The sequence below is a fragment of the Gallus gallus genome, chromosome 5, assembly GCF_016699485.2.
Source record: "Gallus gallus isolate bGalGal1 chromosome 5, bGalGal1.mat.broiler.GRCg7b, whole genome shotgun sequence".
NCBI classification, from domain to species: Eukaryota; Metazoa; Chordata; class Aves; order Galliformes; family Phasianidae; genus Gallus; species Gallus gallus.
This window is the reverse complement of record NC_052536.1, coordinates 8,449,624-8,469,099: the sequence shown is the minus strand read 5'-3', so window position 1 is coordinate 8,469,099 and position 19,476 is coordinate 8,449,624. Positions and strand designations below refer to the sequence as shown.

Genomic DNA, 19,476 nt, shown 5'->3' with positions numbered 1-19,476 from the left:
CTTTCACTGTTCCTATTAATTCCTGCATTCTTCCACTTTGTTGCTGGACGTGAAAGTCTCGCCACACATAAAAGAATTGAGGACTGGTGTAGGTAGGAGAAAAGATAGCTACACTTCATTCGACTGGGCGACCCAGTTCATTATAATCAGTGCATAAATAAACGTTCTGATCCCAAGCGTTGATTAAAAACACTACTGTTGCTGCAGAGAGCGACCACCGCTGCCGGTAAGCGGGTTGCTCAGGGCTGGCATCCCGCCGCTCGCTGAGGGGCGCCCGCGAGGCCGCCGTTGCCTCAGTAACAGCGCCGCGCGCGCCGCAGATCTCCGCGCCTTCCCGCCTACGCACGCGCGGGCGCGAGGCGGCCCTCGAGGCTCGCGTTTCGCTGCGATTGGCTCCTCGCGCCTCGGGGGCGGGGCGAGGCCTCCCGAGCACGTCCGGGTCACTCGGTGTGTGAGGGGAAGTGCGCGCGTCGCTGCAGGAGCGCGGTGAAGGCCGGCGGCCCGGAGGAACTCGGCGGCTGGCGGCGTCCGCGCCGTTGTCATCGCTATCATGTCGCGGGGGTCTATTGAGATCCCCCTGCGGGACACCGATGAGGCGAGTCGGGGCCGGGAGGCGGAGGCGCGGCCTGCTCGTGGGGCGGGAGGGCTCGCGATGTGAAATGTGTGCCTGGGCGCTCTCCGTGCGGCTCGCTGTGGGCCGGGGCCCCTCGGCGCGGGCGGCTGCTGGCAGAGAGCGGCTGGACACGACCAGGTGCTCTGCCCGCTGTCCTTCGCACGGCCGTGAGGGAGGGCAGAAGGAGCCGTTTGTTCTCCCACTGCGTTCGTTTCGAATGCATAAGCTGCTTGTACCGACTTTAACAAGTTTGCCTGTAGCTGCTGTAGCGCTTATATGTCTCACAAAGCTCTGCCGTGTTCTCTGTGCATTACACGTGAGAGGAGTTATTATTCTCTGACAGAAACTTCAGTTGTGGGTGTCAGCATGAGTGGATGCACTCGGTGCTCTTCAAGTTGTGATTAAGAGTGACTGGAGTCCTGAAGTTCTGGATTAATCACTAATTAGATTAGTGATTAATTATTAGATAATTAGAGCGATTAGGCACTGAAATGGTGTTCCACCTTAAACGGACATTTGAGAGCATTTGTTCCTTTTTCCTCATTTTTTCATATCAGAAGTGTGCACTCACTTGGTGAAACTGTGCTTGTTAAATAACGATGTGGTGGTGAGAAGTTCTTGACATCAACCTGCTCTAGCTGTAGGTGTCCATCTTCGTTGCAGGGGAGTTGCACTTGATGACCTTAAGGGTTCCTGATATCTCAGATGATTCTATGATTCTATAATGTGCTCATTATGGCTGTAGTTATTAGTGATCAGAAGTTTATTCCCTGTCATTTTTGCCACTTCAATAACCTCTTCATTAATTTAGGCACAGAGGAAAATTGCGTTGTTCTTAGATATGTCTTAGAAATTGATTCTGTAATACCCTATTCCTTGGCTTATTTTAACTGTGTCATAGATCTTTTTTTTACCTGTAGGAAGTGGTTTAAAAATAGAGCAATTCTTGAAGGGATGTGAGTGAAGTTGCTTAGCTGACTGTTAGCTGAAGTGTGAACTTCCAGAGCCTGGCACATATGGTGAAAAAAGTTAGATTAGTAACTCATCCCTGACCAGTATCCCAAACACTAGGCTCTCTTCTCAGGTGTTTGTGAGAGGCCAGCACTTTTGTATTTCCCAAGATAAAAAACATCATCACTTCTTTCTCCACTACTTTATTTGAACAGAATTGTTTGTTTTGTGTGCTGAAACATCCAGCTTGCTTTGAGCTCAATGATAAATAACACTGTTGATTACTTTATGAGAAGATCTGCATTGTTTGGTTGTAGGTTATTGAGCTTGACTTCGATCAATTACCTGAGGGTGATGAAGTTATAAGTATACTGAAACAGGAACACACACAACTGCACATATGGATTGCCTTGGCGGTGAGTATATGCTCAACTGTGTATTCAAATAATCAAAGAATTCCACTTACTTTTATGAGCAGGGATAATTGAATTCAGAACTGGAACTTACTTTGACTGTTTGGTAACAGGTTCAAAACGGATACTTCTGTTAACATTTTTAACTTTGTCTTTTCTCATGAGACAAGGCTGCTTGATCCCCACTCTCCCGAGTTGTTTTTTTTTTTCCATATTTTTGCCATTTTGCATCTTTGATTATGAACTTCATTAAAAAATGGAGCACGTTATTTACACAGATGAAAGTACGGGAAAGTATGCAGAAGTACCAAAGTTCAGAGGAAAAACCGTTGATCATTTATAATAAATAGTTGTAAGACTTCTTAAAAACTAAGTTGGGATGATGATAGAAAAAATACTGTTAATATCAGAATGTCTTTGATTTATTGCTTTATGTGGCTCATGGAAGTGTCTGTTAAATAAATCGTGTGTTTTGCAGCTGGAATACTACAAACAAGGAAAAACAGAAGACTTTGTGAAGCTGCTGGAAGCTGCACGCATAGATGGGAACCTGGACTATAGAGACCATGAGAAAGATCAAATGACATGTCTGGATACTCTGGCAGCATATTATGTGCAGCAGGCTCGGAAGGAGAAGAACAAGGATAACAAGAAGGAGCTCATTACGCAAGCTACCTTATTATATACTATGGCTGACAAAATCATCATGTATGATCAGGTAAAAAGAATCTGTGTAAAATGATGTTTGTAAACTTCTTAGTGATTATTTCTAGCTTAGTTTCAGCATGTTTTCTGTGTGAATTCAGAAAGTTCTTCTAAAGCTAAAGCAAATATTGATTCGCTATAGGGAAAGTTGAAAATGCTTAGGCTTTTAACTCTGGCATAAAACTGGAAAATATCTGAGATGAATGCGTGGTGCTACCAGGAGTAATTAGTTATCTCTTGCTGGGGTCACCTAATAGAACTATATACGTCAACTTCTGTGTGTTTGGGAAGGCAAAGTTGGTTGTTATTCTTTTGCTTGATGACATGTGAACTTTGAGACATTTATCATCAGTTTAAACACCCTTTTTGATTTTGTTTATCCCGATGCAAGAGAAATAAATTAATCATTGACAAAATCCCATTGCACAGCCAGATAACCTTTCCCATAGTCTGATCTCCATATTTTATGAAGATAAGTGTTGCAGAAATTTTGTTTTCTTTATCTAGAATCACTTGCTGGGAAGAGCCTGTTTTTGTCTACTTGAAGGTGATAAGATGGACCAGGCTGATGCACAGTTCCATTTTGTGCTTAACCAGTCTCCAAATAATATTCCAGCCCTTCTCGGTATGAGTTTATGGATATTTGTGTAAAAAATAAATAAAATAATCCTTAATTTTTCTGCTTGAGTTTTGGAATAAGTTACGCCTTTAGGAAAGGGATATGTATGTAAACAGAGAGAGGAAGAAGGGGATGAAGAAGTATTGCTTTTGACCAGAAGTGCATTATGGATATTTATTTCTATTTTTCTTTATTCACTAATTAATCTAGTCTTAGTAGCTGTCTTTATTCTGCACTTGGAAAGAATAAAGTTTAAGCAGGAAGCCAGGAAAGTGTAAATTGAATGTATCCCATTGTTATTTTATAGTTGACATCATCAAAGATGCCAAAACAGCTGCGGTTGTCTGAATTTCCTGTTAGTTTTTTAATTGTAGCTTTTGAAAACTGGTACAGCACAAGCTCAGTAAATGATACATGTGTGCTGATTTGCAACAGCTTTGTTTATGTTTCTGATTAATTTGTAACTGATACATATGTTTTAACAGGTAAAGCGTGCATTTCTTTCAACAAGAAAGACTACAGAGGAGCCCTTGCGTACTACAAGAAAGCACTGCGTACCAATCCAGGTTGTCCAGGTAAGACAGAAACTGTTTGCTAGTGGAAGCATCTGACTCAGATCTCCCTAATTCAATTATCTCTGGGCTTATTTGTGTTCTATAGCTGTCCAAAAGATCCACCAAAAGCATCCCCAGAGATATCACCAGAAAAACCCTTCATCCTCTTTGGAGAGTTGCGATGTTTGTTGCATGCTACTTAGTTGTTAGAGAAAGAAATCATGTTGAGGAAGATGCTTATATTTTTTCCCCACTTTTTACCTTCTACAGCTACTAGAAAATGAGAAGTTGTGTATTAAAATAGTGTGGAGCAGGGGGAAAGTACTGTTCAAGACTACCAGCTCCTGAATAAGGATTAAGGAAGTTATGTCAGTGCGTTCGCATTAATAATGAAACAAGATGAAATGTGGAATTCTACCCATACTCTATGATAAGAGTTTTTATTGTGTTGTATGGTTTTCTTAATGCAGAAATCTGGAAAAGCTGTGGAGGCTTTGCATGTGGTTTAGAAATAGTTGTAGTAGTAAAGGATATTTGCATTAGGATCATAAATGCTCTAAAATCTTCTGAGGGTTGTGGTATGCTTTTTCAAAACTTATCTGAAAAAGGTTTCTGCAAAGCTGAAGTGCATTCTGTAGTCTGGCTTAGTATAAGAATCACTGCTGTAATATGTTTAGAAATGTAAGCCATACTTTGAAACTAACGTATTTTATTCTCACTGTGTATAAATGTGTCTGCATTTGTAGTCCTGAAAGAGCAGGACAATGTAAATCCTCTATATTAGCTTGTCTGTACAGATCATGGAATTTAGAGGATGATAAACGGCATCTTGCTAACAGTGAATCGATTGTTTGAGGCGGAATGCCTAGCAAACTTGTTAATTCAACTGTTTTCTGAAGGCCTCCTAGTCTCAGGTGAACTTTAACCTGCCCGAGACGCTTGCAGCCCTTTCATCTGACAATTTTTTTCATGTCTTTCTTAGTTATTTTTGTTACATTTCCATAGAAGTAATATTTTATTTGATTATTGTTTGAGCATTTTGGAGATGTGTGCCAATCTGGAGAAATCTTATGAAGAAACCTGGGAAAGGTAACTGTGCTACCGAGTGAGGGAGGCTGTCCTTTAAAACAGCAGATCATTAGAAGGCTTTACAGATTTTAAAAAAGTATTTCTGCTCAGTATGTTATTAAAAAAAAAAAAAATGTTGTTGAAATTTTGAGATTGTGAATGGTGTCATCTTGTTCTCCAGCTGAGGTTCGGTTAGGTATGGGTCATTGCTTTGTGAAACTGAACAAGTTGGAAAAAGCTCGCTTGGCATTCAGCAGAGCTCTGGAGCTAAATTCAAAATGCGTTGGAGCTTTGGTTGGACTGGCTGTCCTGGAACTCAATAATAAAGAGGTGGGTCTGACTTAACTGATTTTAAAGATCTTTAACGAGCAATAGTTCCATATCTAATAGCCAGCTTTGCTTAACCTTCCTGAAGTTCCAAATGTCTAAGTACACGAGTTTGTACTCAAGGTGATCTGAAAATTCCCAGGTACTTGGAGACCTCGTTTGTGATAACAGCTGTATCCAGAGCATCAGGAGTTTTTTCTGAAAGAGCATCCTCTAGCAGGACGGTAAAAGGTGTGGTCCTAGGAGATTTGTCCCAGGCTTCCAGGGCTTTATGGAACAGAACCTTTCATACAACTACACTAGTTGTGCTCAAGCTAACTTGGAACATACACTCCATAGTAAACCAAGGAATCAACAAGAACGGATTTTAACTAGGCTGGTGAAATCAAAGTGACAGCCATACCTCTCTAGATGTTGTATCACTAGAAAACCGTACTGTCATAAAACTTAACTTGAGATTGTAAGATCTAAGATGGTCAATCTATGCTAAGAAAGTTATTGGTGGAAGATGGGACCTTTAAGGTTTTAAATAAATAAATAAGCAAACAAATTACCAACCTTTCTTGCTTAATTGTATGTTAACATTGCTAAAAGTTAACATTGTTCCAGTATTGCTTTCTGTAGAACATAGCTCTCTAGGAAAGAACTTTTTTTAGTACAGAATATCTGAAAATGACTTGGTTTACAAAGTCATGGGAAAAAAATTATTTTAGACTTCCATAAATAATTTGAGTAAATGTGACTATGAGAGTTTTTTTTCCCCGTAAAGCTCCAGGGACAACCAAAAATACCCTAAGATCAGATTGTAACAAATAATTCTGTGGGCAAGAAACTGATGAAACCTGCTATTTGACATGTTTTATTCCCTGAAAATTTGTTAAATCTTTTGACTTAAGTCCCCTTAAACCTTACAAACTTTGATTAAAAACTGACCCACTCAAATACATTATTTTTTTCTAAGGAATGTATCATCTGTGCTTTACATCTGTTTCCACAACTTGCACTGCAATGTTAACATAACATTGGAGTTGACAATGATTTCTCTGAGGTACAAACTTTTAATTGATTTCTCCCATGTTTAGCTATTGGCAGTGTTTCTCCATCCTTAAAGATATTATGAGGTCAAATGAGGGTTGAGATTACACTGTGTTGTCACTGGAGTTTGTCTTCTCTCTGGTTTTATTTCATGACAGTGCGTAGGAGCTTTGACCTCCTCTGCCCATCTGCTGAGTTTGAAACTGGACATGAGATTCAAATTACTGCAAAAATCAGAGTTAATATGATTATAAAACCTTTTTTGCTTTTGAAAGTCAAGCAAGAATGATTCTGTATCTCCTAGCCAGTCTGTATTTTTGTGATAATACTGAACAGATACTGCCTTTATTAAAATGGAATTTGTTTTTCTGCCTGTTAAACTTCAGATTTTATGAGATTGAGACATAAGTTTATTACTAGATAATTATTAGATTATTATCCCATTCTTATGCTTGTGATGTATATCTTAGCAACATCCCAAAAAAATGGCAGTTACTGTATCAGTTTTGGTCTTGAACTTGTCATCAAGTCAAATGTGCACTCGTGGAAAGCTTTAAACAGTTAGGTCTTTGTATAAAAGCATATGTTCTTAGAGTAATATCACTAAGTCCAACTTCTGCCATTTTTTAAACTAGGACTTAATTCAGTATTAGATGTCCGTGTTTAGAATTTGAATATGACAGTATTTTCACTTCTCTGCTTAATGAACCATTCAAAGGGTTGAGACCGAAACCAAACAAGATCTAGAGACACTGAACAGTAGAAGGAAGGCTATCAGAGATGTGCAAATGAAATACCAAAGGACACTAAGGCTCCGTGACTTTTTTCCTCTTCCACACTGTATCTGATGGCTTCCTCTTTTTTTCTTTCCCATCTTTATGCTGCAGGTAGAAAAGCTGGTAGCTGAATTTTCTTTTTTTCTGAGAGCCTAGCACACAGGCTCTGTTAGAGGTCCTGCAGCAGTGTGAACTGAAGAGTAGTTGTTAAAATCTTAATAAGGTAAAGCTATTGAGATGTTGCTGATAGCTCTGAATGTTTCATTTAGGCTGATTCCATCAAGAATGGTGTCCAACTCCTCTCTAGGGCGTACACAATTGATCCCAGTAATCCAATGGTGCTGAATCACTTGGCTAATCACTTCTTCTTCAAGAAGGTAAGTGGTCTGTGGAATTTTACAGTGAATACTTAATAACCTCCGAGCAGAAAGGATTCCAGTGTTAGATTTGATCTATTTTCATCAGACTAAGCAGTACAGAATATGGAACTGATAATATAGATGAATAAGCATTAAGTTTTTAACTTATTTTATAAGCTTTTCTTAAGGAGACCAAAAATAGTACGTGTATTTCTTAAATCAAGCTCACTTATGTCTCCTGAAGGGATTTCTGTTTTTTGTTGTTTGTTTTTCCTTCTCCCTTCTGGGTTTTAAAATATGCAGAAGATAGGGATTAAAGAGAGGACAGGAACCTCTAAAACGAACTGTGTTGTTATTTAGTAAATGATATGGCTGAAGCTTTCCTTTATTTGCTGTGTGTTCTTGTGTAAATAATACGTGACTTGACTAAATAAAATGAAGGCTTTCAAATTCATTTATTTAGGATTATGGTAAAGTACAACACTTGGCTCTTCATGCTTTTCATAACACCGAAGTTGAAGCAATGCAGGCGGAGAGTTGTTACCAGCTGGCTAGGTCTTTTCATGTACAGGTAGGACGACTTACTAAAGGCCCTCTTTGAGGTTTTACACCTAAAATTCTTGTTTAAAACGTTCAGAAGAAGCTTACATGTGAAAGCACTACCTGCTCTTTCTTTAATTTTTGTTTAGGAAGATTATGATCAAGCTTTCCAATATTACTACCAAGCCACTCAATTCGCCTCATCTTCTTTTGTACTTCCGTTTTTTGGATTGGGTCAAATGTACATTTATAGAGGGGACAAGGAGAATGCGTCGCAGTGCTTTGAAAAAGTTTTGAAAGCCTATCCTAACAATTACGAGACTATGAAAATCCTTGGATCTCTTTATGCAGCTTCAGAAGACCAGGAGAAACGGGATATTGCAAAGGTGAGTTGTGCTTCTGCCAGCATTGTGCATTTATGTACAAGAGTAAAACTTAACGTACAGACTCTTTTTTTCAAGTCTGATTTTCAAAGTGCATGAAACTCAGGGTTACTTGACTCTGAATACACAATATTTAATATTTGCTGTCATGTGAGATCCTCTGACCTGTGGAGAGCCACAAGTTCTGAACAGAAATGGGGCTCCTACTGCTTTCTGGATAAAACAACTTCAGAAATTCAGAGGAGCCCTGGCGTCACATTTGCCTACTTACTGTTAAAAGGCAGAATGCTTCCCAAGTTTAGTAGTGATTTCCTAAAGATGTGAAGTGAACTGGGATTTCCAGAAAACACTTGTCATGGCTTACCTGAAAAAACATTGTTAATGTGGTTTTGCTGTTTTCTTTGATAAAAGATATTTTAGATTTAATATTGGTTAAATGCGTGCACGTAATATTAGCCATCACTTTCTAGCTTTTTATATTGGTGTGACACTTGGTACTTTCCGCTTCTCTAAAACTTAAAAACCTGTATTACAATCTGCAAAGAAGAAGAAAATGGCAAAGAAGGAAACTAACAAATCACTTTGCTCTTTAGGTGAGGTTTAACAATTTCTGTGCCCACAAAAAAGTATGATTATTTTCTTCTGTTTCTCAGGGACATCTAAAGAAGGTCACAGAACAATATCCTGATGATGTAGAGGCATGGATTGAGCTAGCCCAAATTCTAGAACAGACTGACATACAGGTAATTGATAATAAACACCGAGTGAAGTACATAGATGCTTTTATAAGAGCACGCAAAGCTCATTTTCCTCTTTCTTGCATCTGTTTTTTATTTGTACAGGGTGCACTGTCTGCTTATGGTACAGCCACACGCATCCTGCAAGAGAAAGTACAGGCTGATGTCCCACCAGAGATTTTGAATAATGTGGGTGCTCTGCACTTCAGGCTGGGAAACTTAGGAGAAGCGAAGGTATGTAATTATTGAAGTTTGAATTGAATTTTATGATCGCGCAGAAGTTTCCCTCTAAGAACATTCCAGAGTGTTTTATTCTTTTTCTCTTTTTCTACTTTAGAAATATTTTTTGGCATCACTGGATCGTGCAAAAGCAGAAGCTGAACATGATGAGCATTATTACAATGCTATCTCTGTAACAACGTCCTATAACCTTGCCAGACTGTATGAGGCGATGTGTGAATTTCACGAAGCGGAGAAGCTGTATAAAAACATTTTAAGAGAACATCCTAATTATGTTGATTGTAAGAAACATTTGGTATTTTAGTTCCACAGTCTTTCTTAAAATACCAAAAAACTTTCAATTCAGTGTCTTCTGGTACCCTTCCATCTGTTTTGGGATTTTCACAGTAGTTCCAGGGCCTTCTTACCTACCATTTTCTCTATATTGTTTATAAGGCCTGAATCATTTTCATAGTCCAATCTCCACATAAGACTTCTGATTACTGGTAGATCTTTACTGTACTCAAAAAATCTAGCAAGACTAGCTTGTCTAGACTTGTGTGCCTTTTCTCCTTTACTGCTTCCCTTGCTCCTCTCCCCAAAGCCCTCAGCACCTCAGCACTTAGGTGCAGTCCACTCAGTATGCCCAGCCTCTGGAAATACAGTGATTATACCAAATACTCTCTACCATGGTCCCAGGGCCTTCCTCCCTGGAAGAAGGGCATTGGTGCAGCTGCTGTGTCATGTCTTGTTTTTTTTTTTTTTCTCTTTGCTTTACTCTTTCTCTTGTTTCCAAGTATCCAATCTGATATGTTCTCTGTAAATGAGAGGTGATAGCACTTGCTCAGCAAGCTGCAGCATGCTCTAGCCTAATCCATAGCCCTATCTATTGTCTTATTGCTCCTTGACATCTGGTAGTCTTCCCTAAGCCTGCACAGGTGGGAGAACTGTTTAATGTGGAGGGAAGAAAAATTGTATAACGTGTTGCCTTCATTATTGGAGGTTTCTTGAATGTCAGTAACTTGTGAAAACATGTAAATTAAGTTAAATGTTACTGTCAGAAATGTGCAATTTCTACATCATTGTGGATGGAAGTTCATCTTTACATAGTGCATCTCATCTTGAATAGAACATGAGAAGTATCGTAAAGCTTGCTGTCCTTAGCAGATCAAGAAAAAGCTTGCTTTTGAAATATATATGTAGCTAGTGTTTTTCATATTCAAGATTACTTGAACCTGTTTCTTGATTGTTTGTTATTGTTTTCTTTATTTTTAGGCTACTTGCGCTTGGGTGCTATGGCTAGGGATAAAGGTAACTTTTATGAGGCTTCTGATTGGTTCAAGGAAGCACTTCAGATAAATCAGGTTTGTAACACTGACTGTTCTAATTGAAAACACTTAACACTAGCTTATTCTTTCAATTTTGTTTTCCTTCTGTTGTGGTTCTATTTTGTTTGTTGATATAAACTAGAGAAAAGAGTGAGAACTGCTGTAATCTGCTCTTTTTAAAACTATTTTTTTACTTTTAATATGGAATTTTATTTAACAAAAATAGCATGTTATACCGGGAAAAGTAACCTTGTATGGGAAGATAGTGCCTTCATGATTGACAGTAAATTTTTACTCAGGACCATCCGGATGCTTGGTCTCTGATTGGTAATCTTCATTTGGCTAAACAAGAGTGGGGTCCAGGACAGAAGAAATTTGAAAGAATATTGAAGCAGCCTTCCACACAGAATGATACTTACTCCATGCTGGCTCTTGGCAACGTCTGGTTGCAGACTCTACATCAACCCACGAGAGACAGAGAAAAGGTAACGGGCATCCATCTGTCCCGTGTGTGTGATTTTACTTATTTAATTTTTGTTAGCTACTCAGAGCGCTTTTGGTTTTGCCTCTTTGGCGAATTACAGTCCATAAAAATAGTAGGTAGGTTTTTTAATACTTCATTATACCAATGAGTGATCAACTGGGATACTTCTCTCCACAGGAAAAACGTCATCAGGATCGTGCGTTAGCAATCTACAAGCAAGTACTCAGAAATGATCCAAAGAACTTGTATGCTGCTAATGGCATAGGTGAATGCTAGACTAGTTTTCCTTAAATTGTGGTTGATGGTATTCTTATGTTTTATGCTTTAATACGTGTAGAATTGTTTTTGCAGAGCCTGCACGTTATTTAGTGAAGCACATGAAAGAATAGCTTTCATATGACAGCTATGTCAGTTTTTAATGGGAAACTTGATTCAGGCAATATTTTATTTTCTTTGGCAGGAGTACACAGTACATGAACTTGGAAGCTTACACTGTACATATTACTTTCCCCTTAGGAGCTGTCTTGGCGCATAAAGGATATTTCCGTGAAGCTCGTGATGTTTTTGCCCAAGTGAGAGAGGCAACAGCAGATATCAGTGATGTGTGGCTGAATTTGGCACATATCTATGTAGAACAGAAACAGTACATCAGTGCTGTGCAGATGGTAACATCTCTAAATTGAACTACATAATGTGTTGGGTTAGATGACTTCTGGATGGTTCTTAGCCATCGTGGGCAGCTGCAAAGTTTCTGAATGATATGTTAACAATTTGTAGGTTTATTTCTAGCATTACTATTTGCTGTCAAGTATAGACTTAAACTGCCAAATATTTTTTCTAGGTAGCGGAGTTAAAATGCAGTTGGGTTAGAATTTTAGTCTGGAAACTCTTTTTTTGTCACGGAGGTTTCAGTTGGTGTAGTTAGTGTATGTGATTTACTTTCAGATGTTACTGAAATACGTATATACAATTTGCTGCTAGGATTTTTAAATACCAACGCTTCCTAGTCTTATTTATACAGTTGTTTGCAAGAACAGTTGGAGATGTTTGGAAAACTAACTGTTTCGCTTGCTGCACTTAAAATCATGGGGTAATTTATGTTGAGAGATCTCTTAGGGTCATCTCGTTCAACCCAGTCAAGCAAGCTAACTTCCAAGTATCAGCCCGCACTATTAAAGTTAGTTGATCAGAAAGCATACAAACAAACTTAAAAAAAATAATGGGCAAGGCAGAAGCTCAGAAAAACTTGTTCAATTAAGCCTTATTCAACATTGAGTCTCAAAAATACTTAATTCAGAGCTATCCTAAAGCTTTTTTGTGATGGACCTCTTTAGCAGAGTCTGTGGTGACAGAACAAGGGGGAATGGTTTCAAGCTCAAAAATGTAGGTATAGATATAAGGCAGAAATCTTTTAAACTGGAACAGGTTGCTGAGGGATGTGGTTGATGCCCCGTCCCCAGAGACTTTCAAGGCCAGGCTGGATAAGGCCCTGGGCAACCTGGTGTGGCCGTGGTGTCTCTATCCATTGCAGAGGGCTTGGACTGGATGGCCTTCAGAGGTCCCTTCCTACTCTAAGGATTCTATGATAGTTGTAAGGAAGAGATATTGGGCCTTTTATACTTGATCAAGACCTCAGTAATTACTCTCCTCCAGTAAACTACTGTTAAGAGGATTTAGGAATATGATCTGTTGGGTTCTGTTGTGCTAGAGTGGAGTCTGCCCTCAGGACCATCTCTGCTCTTACATGCAAAAAGCCTAATGAAACACTGACTTTTAGTGATGCAGTGGGGAAACTTACCTTTAGATTTGTCAGAAAATATTGTGCTTATTTGCTGATATATTTAGGTGAAGCTGCTTAGTAAAAATGTGTATATTCACTGTGATGTTTTATTGTTCTCTGGATTCTGCTGTGCAGTTGGTGCAAGCCATAGTCTGCAGTAGATGGTGTTGGACTCAGGGAGATGAGTTTAATGCAGCAGCACAGCTTATTGCAACATCAGGTGTTGTAGTGAGTTCTCTACTGTAAAGCATTCAAATCCAAGGCAGACTTAATGCTGAACACAAAATCTTTGACTCTTGAAGTGAGTGAAATTGAACACTCACAGCACCACACAACCCATGAGTTGTAATTTCTGCATTACGCTACAGGGTATTATCTGTAGTTGAGCTGGAAGCAAAGGTTGCTTTGTATTTCTTGCTATTGTGGTGGTGTAGAAATTATGGAAGATTTCTTAATAGCATGGCAAACAAAAGGCACTTTTTAACAAAAAGCATGAGATTCATGATGGCTTGAAGCTTTACTCTGAGGCCCTAAAATGTAAAGTAACAAGGGGTCTTTTACACCAGTGATCAGCTTTTGTGTGAGGGAAGATATAATGTAGCAATAAATAGGCAGCTAGGTGGACAGAATATCCTAAAGGTGTGGTTTTATTTTGTAACTGATTGCATCGTCTGTATGAAGTCACTGCATTTCAATTTATTACATTTTCAATTTTTGAATAAATAAGAATAACTGAGAGTGCTCTTAAAATTCATTTGTTGACCTCTGTTACGGTAGATGGTACTTGCAAAGTATTCTATATGTAAACATCTACAGAGCCTCCCAGACTGCTGCTGGTTTTCAGAATCGAGTTGTTGCTATAGAATAGTAGGAAGGATTCTCTAATGAGTGAACAAAGCACCTCTGTATGCAGCATCATATGCTGATTTAAAAAAAACCAACCACACAACAAAAGGTACATTAGCAGTAATACCTGCTAGGAATACAAACATGCTGGAGTTAACTAACGAAAATAACTAACCATTGGCACCTCTTGATTTTTCTGTTTCAGTATGAAAACTGCCTCAGAAAGTTCTATAAGCATCAGAACACTGAAGTATTGTTATATCTGGCCCGGGCACTCTTCAAATGTGGGAAATTACAGGAATGTAAGCAGACTTTGTTAAAGGTATGCAGAAAATATCATAGGTCACAGAACAAAATTACTGTGAACTGGTACATGTTTAGGTCTGTTTAAATTCAGTAGTCTTGAGTTGAAACAGTGGTGTTTATTCTCTGTATACCTCTATTTACCTTATTTGTATACGTCTGTATCACACTGTAGCGTGTCATAAAAACTGGCTTTTTATTTCCAGGCCAGGCACGTTGCACCAAGTGATACAGTCCTTATGTTTAATGTGGCTTTAGTGCTACAAAGACTAGCTACCTCTGTCCTGAAAGATGAGAAAAGCAATCTGAAGGAAGTACTTAACGCTGTGAAAGAACTGGAGCTAGCCCACAGGTAAAGCTGATTTATTTCTCATCTTTCTAATATATTTAATTTCCCTTGCAGTAAATGTACAGTGTAGATCACAAATTCTGATTAGACAAGCAGTCATATCCAATGAAACTTTTTATTGCATTCTAGAGTTCCTAGCAGAACTATTGGGCCTGAAAATACTGCGTGTTCAGGCTTTGCTCCAGAACTAGTTCTATTTGACCAGGTGGCAAATACGTATTTCTTAGTGGGTTTTGTAATACGAATAGGAGGGACTTGTTTGTGGAAGAACATAGTTGAAAAAGCATTGTGAATTATTCTACAAACTTAATGCTTTTTTGAAGATTTCTTTCAAAGCATCTTGTAAATCTTTGGAGGTAGATCTCAAAATCAAGTTTAACGGTTAATGACTAGTAGTTCTTTCTGGATTGTTGTTCCCCTTTGGAGTACTTCTAGAATGCCTTACATTTGAGAACTCTGAATGTACTTGCATACTGTTGTATTAAAAGTGGATGTGTACAAAAAGGCAGAAAATGGGTGAATGTCCTCTTCTGTTGAGTTTCATAGGATTTTAACTTGAGAGTTAATGCTTACTTTCTAAGGCAGAACTGCAATAAGTGTGTAACTGATACCACTTTTGCTCTTTGTTATTTTTTTCCTCTAGGTACTTCAGTTACTTGAGTAAAGTGGGTGATAAGATGAGGTTTGATTTGGCACTTGCTGCAACAGAAGCCAGGTAAGAAACAAATGCTTTCAGGAACTAAAGGGAATGCTTTGTCTTGTTTTTTGTTTGTTTGTTTTCCAGAGTAGCACTGGTTTTCAACTGGATTTCAGCTGTCTGTGATACACAACAGTAGAAATCCAAATACGGGGTTACTCCCTGTTACTGTTTTAGTTGTTTTCCTTTCTTCGTTTTCTAATATTTCTGTGCAGTCCACAACTCTAAGTATGTCTTTGCCATCAGCTGAAACCTGTAAAACTTCTGCTGTTTTAACGGCAAGTTTTCCATTAAGGGGAACGTGACAGTTTATTTAAAGATCTCTAGTTCTGCCTGTTTTGACTTGAAAGATCATCTTAACAGGTTTGCTTTCACGGAGAGTTAGGATAGCTTACGGTGGGTAGAGCGGGTCAGCTACTGAAATGTGAAATACTTACGTTCTGCATGTCTAGTCTGCTTTAAATTGTGTTCAGAGTAATGTTTGTACTCAAGCCTGTTAAAATGTGAAGCAATAAGTTCTGAAGTTGTGTATTTCATATTGCAATTTACAGATACTTTTGCTTACTAGGAGGTGCCTTTGTTAACTCGGTAATCTATCCTGGTCTTCTGTTGTACTAGTCAGGTATCTTATGTTTGTCACAAACATAGCATTCTGATGCATACCCTTTATAAAACTGTTTCTCCTTCTGGTATATCTGCTACATTCCTTTACTTGAAACTATTGCGTGTTCTAGGCAATGCTCTGACTTACTGAGTCAAGCTCAGTATCACGTGGCTCGGGCACGCAAACAGGATGAAGAAGAGAGGGAGCTGCGTGCAAAGCAAGAACAAGAAAAGGAGCTACTTCGTCAAAAACTACTTAAAGAACAGGTTTTGATCTGTTACCTTCTATTGAATTTAAGTAAAAGATAGATGTTTCTACTGCTCTGTGATGTTACCGGGTGTTGCTATCAAGCAGATAGTCTTCTTAGATGTAGTAAGTGCTAGCAAAATAAAAAAAAAATCTTATAGTTAACAGGTGATATTCTTTCCCATAGCCTCACAAATACATTTTTATTTTTATAATGTAATCCAGGTATTGCCTTTTAAAAGCTTTGCCATCCAAATTCTGTACTGATGGGCTGGATGAGGGAGCCCTTGGAAAAAAACTAAAAAGGAAGTCTTTTGCCTGCTCTATTATAGATGTTGTCCAAAACCTTTTTGCCACGTGGACCTTCTGCTCTGACAGATTTGTAAAAGTCCATGTTGCAGTTTGTTTTCCACAGATATCTTGAACACCTGTGAATGTAACAGTACAAATACCATAGTAATGGTTATTTTTCTCTCTGTTTCAGGAAGAGAAGCGCCTAAGAGAAAAAGAAGAACAGAAGAAACTTTTGGAACAAAGAGCTCAATATGTGGAGAAGACAAAGAATATTCTGATGTTCACTGGTGAAGTAGAAGGATCAAAGGAGAAAAAACGTGGTGGTGGTGGAGGCAGGGTAGAACAGCATTTTTTTAACTTCCTCTTTCACTTTCCCTTTAATAAATGTTATCTTGGGATAACATCAAACGTAGAGCTTTAATTTCAAGCCACTTAACCTCTGTTGTATGAAATGGTGCAGATTTAATACTCCAGTGTAGAAACTAAAACCTAAGTTATGACCAAGGTGGCATTACTAAAATCTGTTCTTCTTGATGTTTAAAATAACCAGAGATTATCAAGTGTAAATTTGGGAGTAGTTTCTTAATGATATCAGGTTAGAGTGCATGAGAAAGTTGCCACAAGAAGGGCTGCGTTTTCATGTCCTGGCAAATATTTTCAGGTAGAGCTTCTCTTTTGCCTTGCTATCTGCTAGTTTTAACTCAAAGATAAATAGTAGGCTATATTGTGGGGCCTTTATATTATCTGTTACAGCGTTCCAAAAAAGGAGCAGGGGAATTTGATGAGTTTGTCAACGATGACAGTGATGAAGATTTGCCCATGTCTAGAAAGAAAAAGAAGAGAAAAGGCAGTGGTAGTGAACAAGATGGGGAAGAAGAAGAAGGGGAGAGAAAGAAGAAGAAGAGGAGGAGGTAACTGGTACTTTAATGTCAGACTTTCTTGAGAAATAATATGGCTGTTAAGTATACTCTCGTGCAGTTCTTCATGACAGCTTAAAAAAGGAACAGATGTTAAGAGGTTAGTGTGATTAAGTCTTACAATGGGTATTTTTAAATAAAAATTACAGAACTTCTATGCAGAAGTATGAATAATATTTATCAGCTGGATTTTGGACTGATTTTTTTGCAGTTTTTAAGGTTTTTTTTTCAGTTATATACATAATATAAAATACTATTCTGTTTAAGACCCCAGAAAGCAGATGAGGGGAGCGATGATGAAGAAAATGAAAATGGTCCAAGACCTAAAAAACGACGTCCACCCAAAGCAGAGAAAAAGAAGGCTGTAAGTTAACTGCTGAGTATCTTCTTTTTTCTCTAAATATGCATTTGGACTCAAGCACTACTGCATTCAGCAGAGTTATAAATGCTGAAAATTATAACAAAAGTAATTGTAGCCTTCTGTCTTTCCCTGTTGCTGTTTCAATGTTGAACAGAATCTTTTTGAAGCAATGTACAACAATTGATAGTAAATGGAAAATTTTGATCAAATGACTTTAGAGCATCTGTGAGAAAGAAGCATGGATGTTGTGCTTTTTAAAGTTTTTTTTTAAATACTCTTAACCAGCCGTGTGAATGAGCACCTCTTTTTTTTTTCCCTGCCCCTCAGCCCAAACCAGAACGTCTGCCTCCTTCAATGAAAGGAAAGATCAAATCAAAAGCCATAATTTCATCTAGTGATGATTCATCTGATGAGGATAAACTCAAGATTGCTGATGATGGGTAAGAACTGTTACTCACTTCTCAAACACTAAAGTTTCAGTGCATGCTTTTGAGAGAAATGACATTGCTTATAGTAATGAGCTAAAGAGAAGCGTTTTGTTGTACTTAAAACATCACCTTCCATTACAAATTATTCCACTGCCTTTTTCAGTCAGATCATACTAATGTTTCTCAAATCCTAGCATTCTAATTGGCTTGTTTTTTTTTCCCCTGCACAGACATGCCAGGAATAGCAACAGCGATTCAGATGATGGGGAACAGCAGCACAGCAAACGCATTGTTTCTGATAGCGATTCTGATAATAGAAACAAATCTGGTAGTGAGGCAGGCAGTCCGAGGAGGTCCAGTGTCCACCCATCCGAAGAAGATTCTGACAGTGACAGGTCAGCCAGGAAGAGGAGACGGTCAGATTCAGAGCAGTCTGACAATGAATCTGTGCAGTCAGGAAGAAGTCATTCTGGTGGTTCAGATAATGAATCTCGCCCAGCTTCTCGCAGTGCTGACTCAGACAGAGATTCTGAGAGAGGATCTGATAACGAAGGTTCTGGCAGAGGATCTGGTAATGAATCTGAACCAGAAGGATCCAATAATGAGGGGTCTGAAGGGGGTTCGGATGACAGTGATTAGATCTTAAATTACATCTTTTTAAATCTTCGTGTAAATATATTTCAGTTGTAGAGAAAATCCAATTTTTGTATTTGAAAACTTACAGGGAGAAACATCCAGTGTTTTAGTAAACTCTCGTGAGACCTTCCTGTGATTCTTTCTATTAGCACCTAATGGATGTTTCTCTAAGTTGGCCTACGGTGTACTCTTAAATCGGAACTGCTGTAGATGAAGAACAGAAACCCTGTATTATAGGCAGCATACCTGGGATGGAATGCATGTAAAAACTGTGGAACATTAAATCTCAGTTTAGGTGGTTCTAGTGTGGCTAAAATTGTGTTTTCTCTATTTATACGTACATAGATTTCTTGAGACAGTGTCGCAATAAACCGTTCCTGCTAATTTGCTTGGAGTGATTTATTTTAAGCCCTGAAGGGTATAAGCAGAAAATGTTTTGTTTGACAAAGGCGTGTGTTTTGAGGAAGTAGTCTCCAAGTTCATTTCAGCTTAAATACATAGCTGTTGGAGCTGAGCTCTTGTATCCTGCTTTCATGCATGACAACAACAGTGTGTATTGTAAACTGCAATGAACCAAATTTCTCTTTACAGTTGTCTTTGCTTGACATTTTGGAAAAATCACTCTTTTGCACCACTCTGGGGAAAGAAAATTCTTTCTGCCTTTGGTCGTTGGTTATCAAGTCGGATGTTAGATCTTCACTAAGAGAAGAGCGTGTCGATCTGTATAGTATATTACTGTTGCTTTTAACAGATGGCATAGCATAAACTGTGTTCCACTTTATTTTATTTTATTATTTATTTTTCTTTTGGAAGGTCCAGATTGTCACTTTTGATGGTTAATATTAAGCACTAACTGAAAGTTAAGTTTCCCATGCTGCTATTTCTGGTCCGTTGTGAGCAGTAA

At 38.5% G+C, this 19,476-nt stretch overlaps 1 protein-coding gene across 1 annotated transcript; it reads left to right on the top strand.

Annotated features, from left to right (window-relative positions):
- Positions 1-453: 453 nt before the first annotated feature.
- Positions 454-18,956, top strand: CTR9 (CTR9 homolog, Paf1/RNA polymerase II complex component). The gene is made up of 25 exons (XM_420968.8): positions 454-595; positions 1,882-1,980; positions 2,456-2,695; positions 3,190-3,307; positions 3,787-3,876; positions 5,105-5,253; positions 7,331-7,438; positions 7,884-7,991; positions 8,110-8,346; positions 8,997-9,086; positions 9,186-9,314; positions 9,418-9,601; positions 10,575-10,663; positions 10,927-11,112; positions 11,289-11,376; positions 11,628-11,776; positions 13,943-14,059; positions 14,247-14,392; positions 15,033-15,104; positions 15,821-15,956; positions 16,421-16,567; positions 16,984-17,141; positions 17,415-17,511; positions 17,836-17,948; positions 18,167-18,956. The coding sequence occupies exons 1-25, from the start codon at positions 551-553 to the stop codon at positions 18,573-18,575; spliced, it is 3,504 nt and encodes a 1,167-aa protein (XP_420968.3). The 5' UTR covers positions 454-550; the 3' UTR covers positions 18,576-18,956.
- Positions 18,957-19,476: the final 520 nt, after the last annotated feature.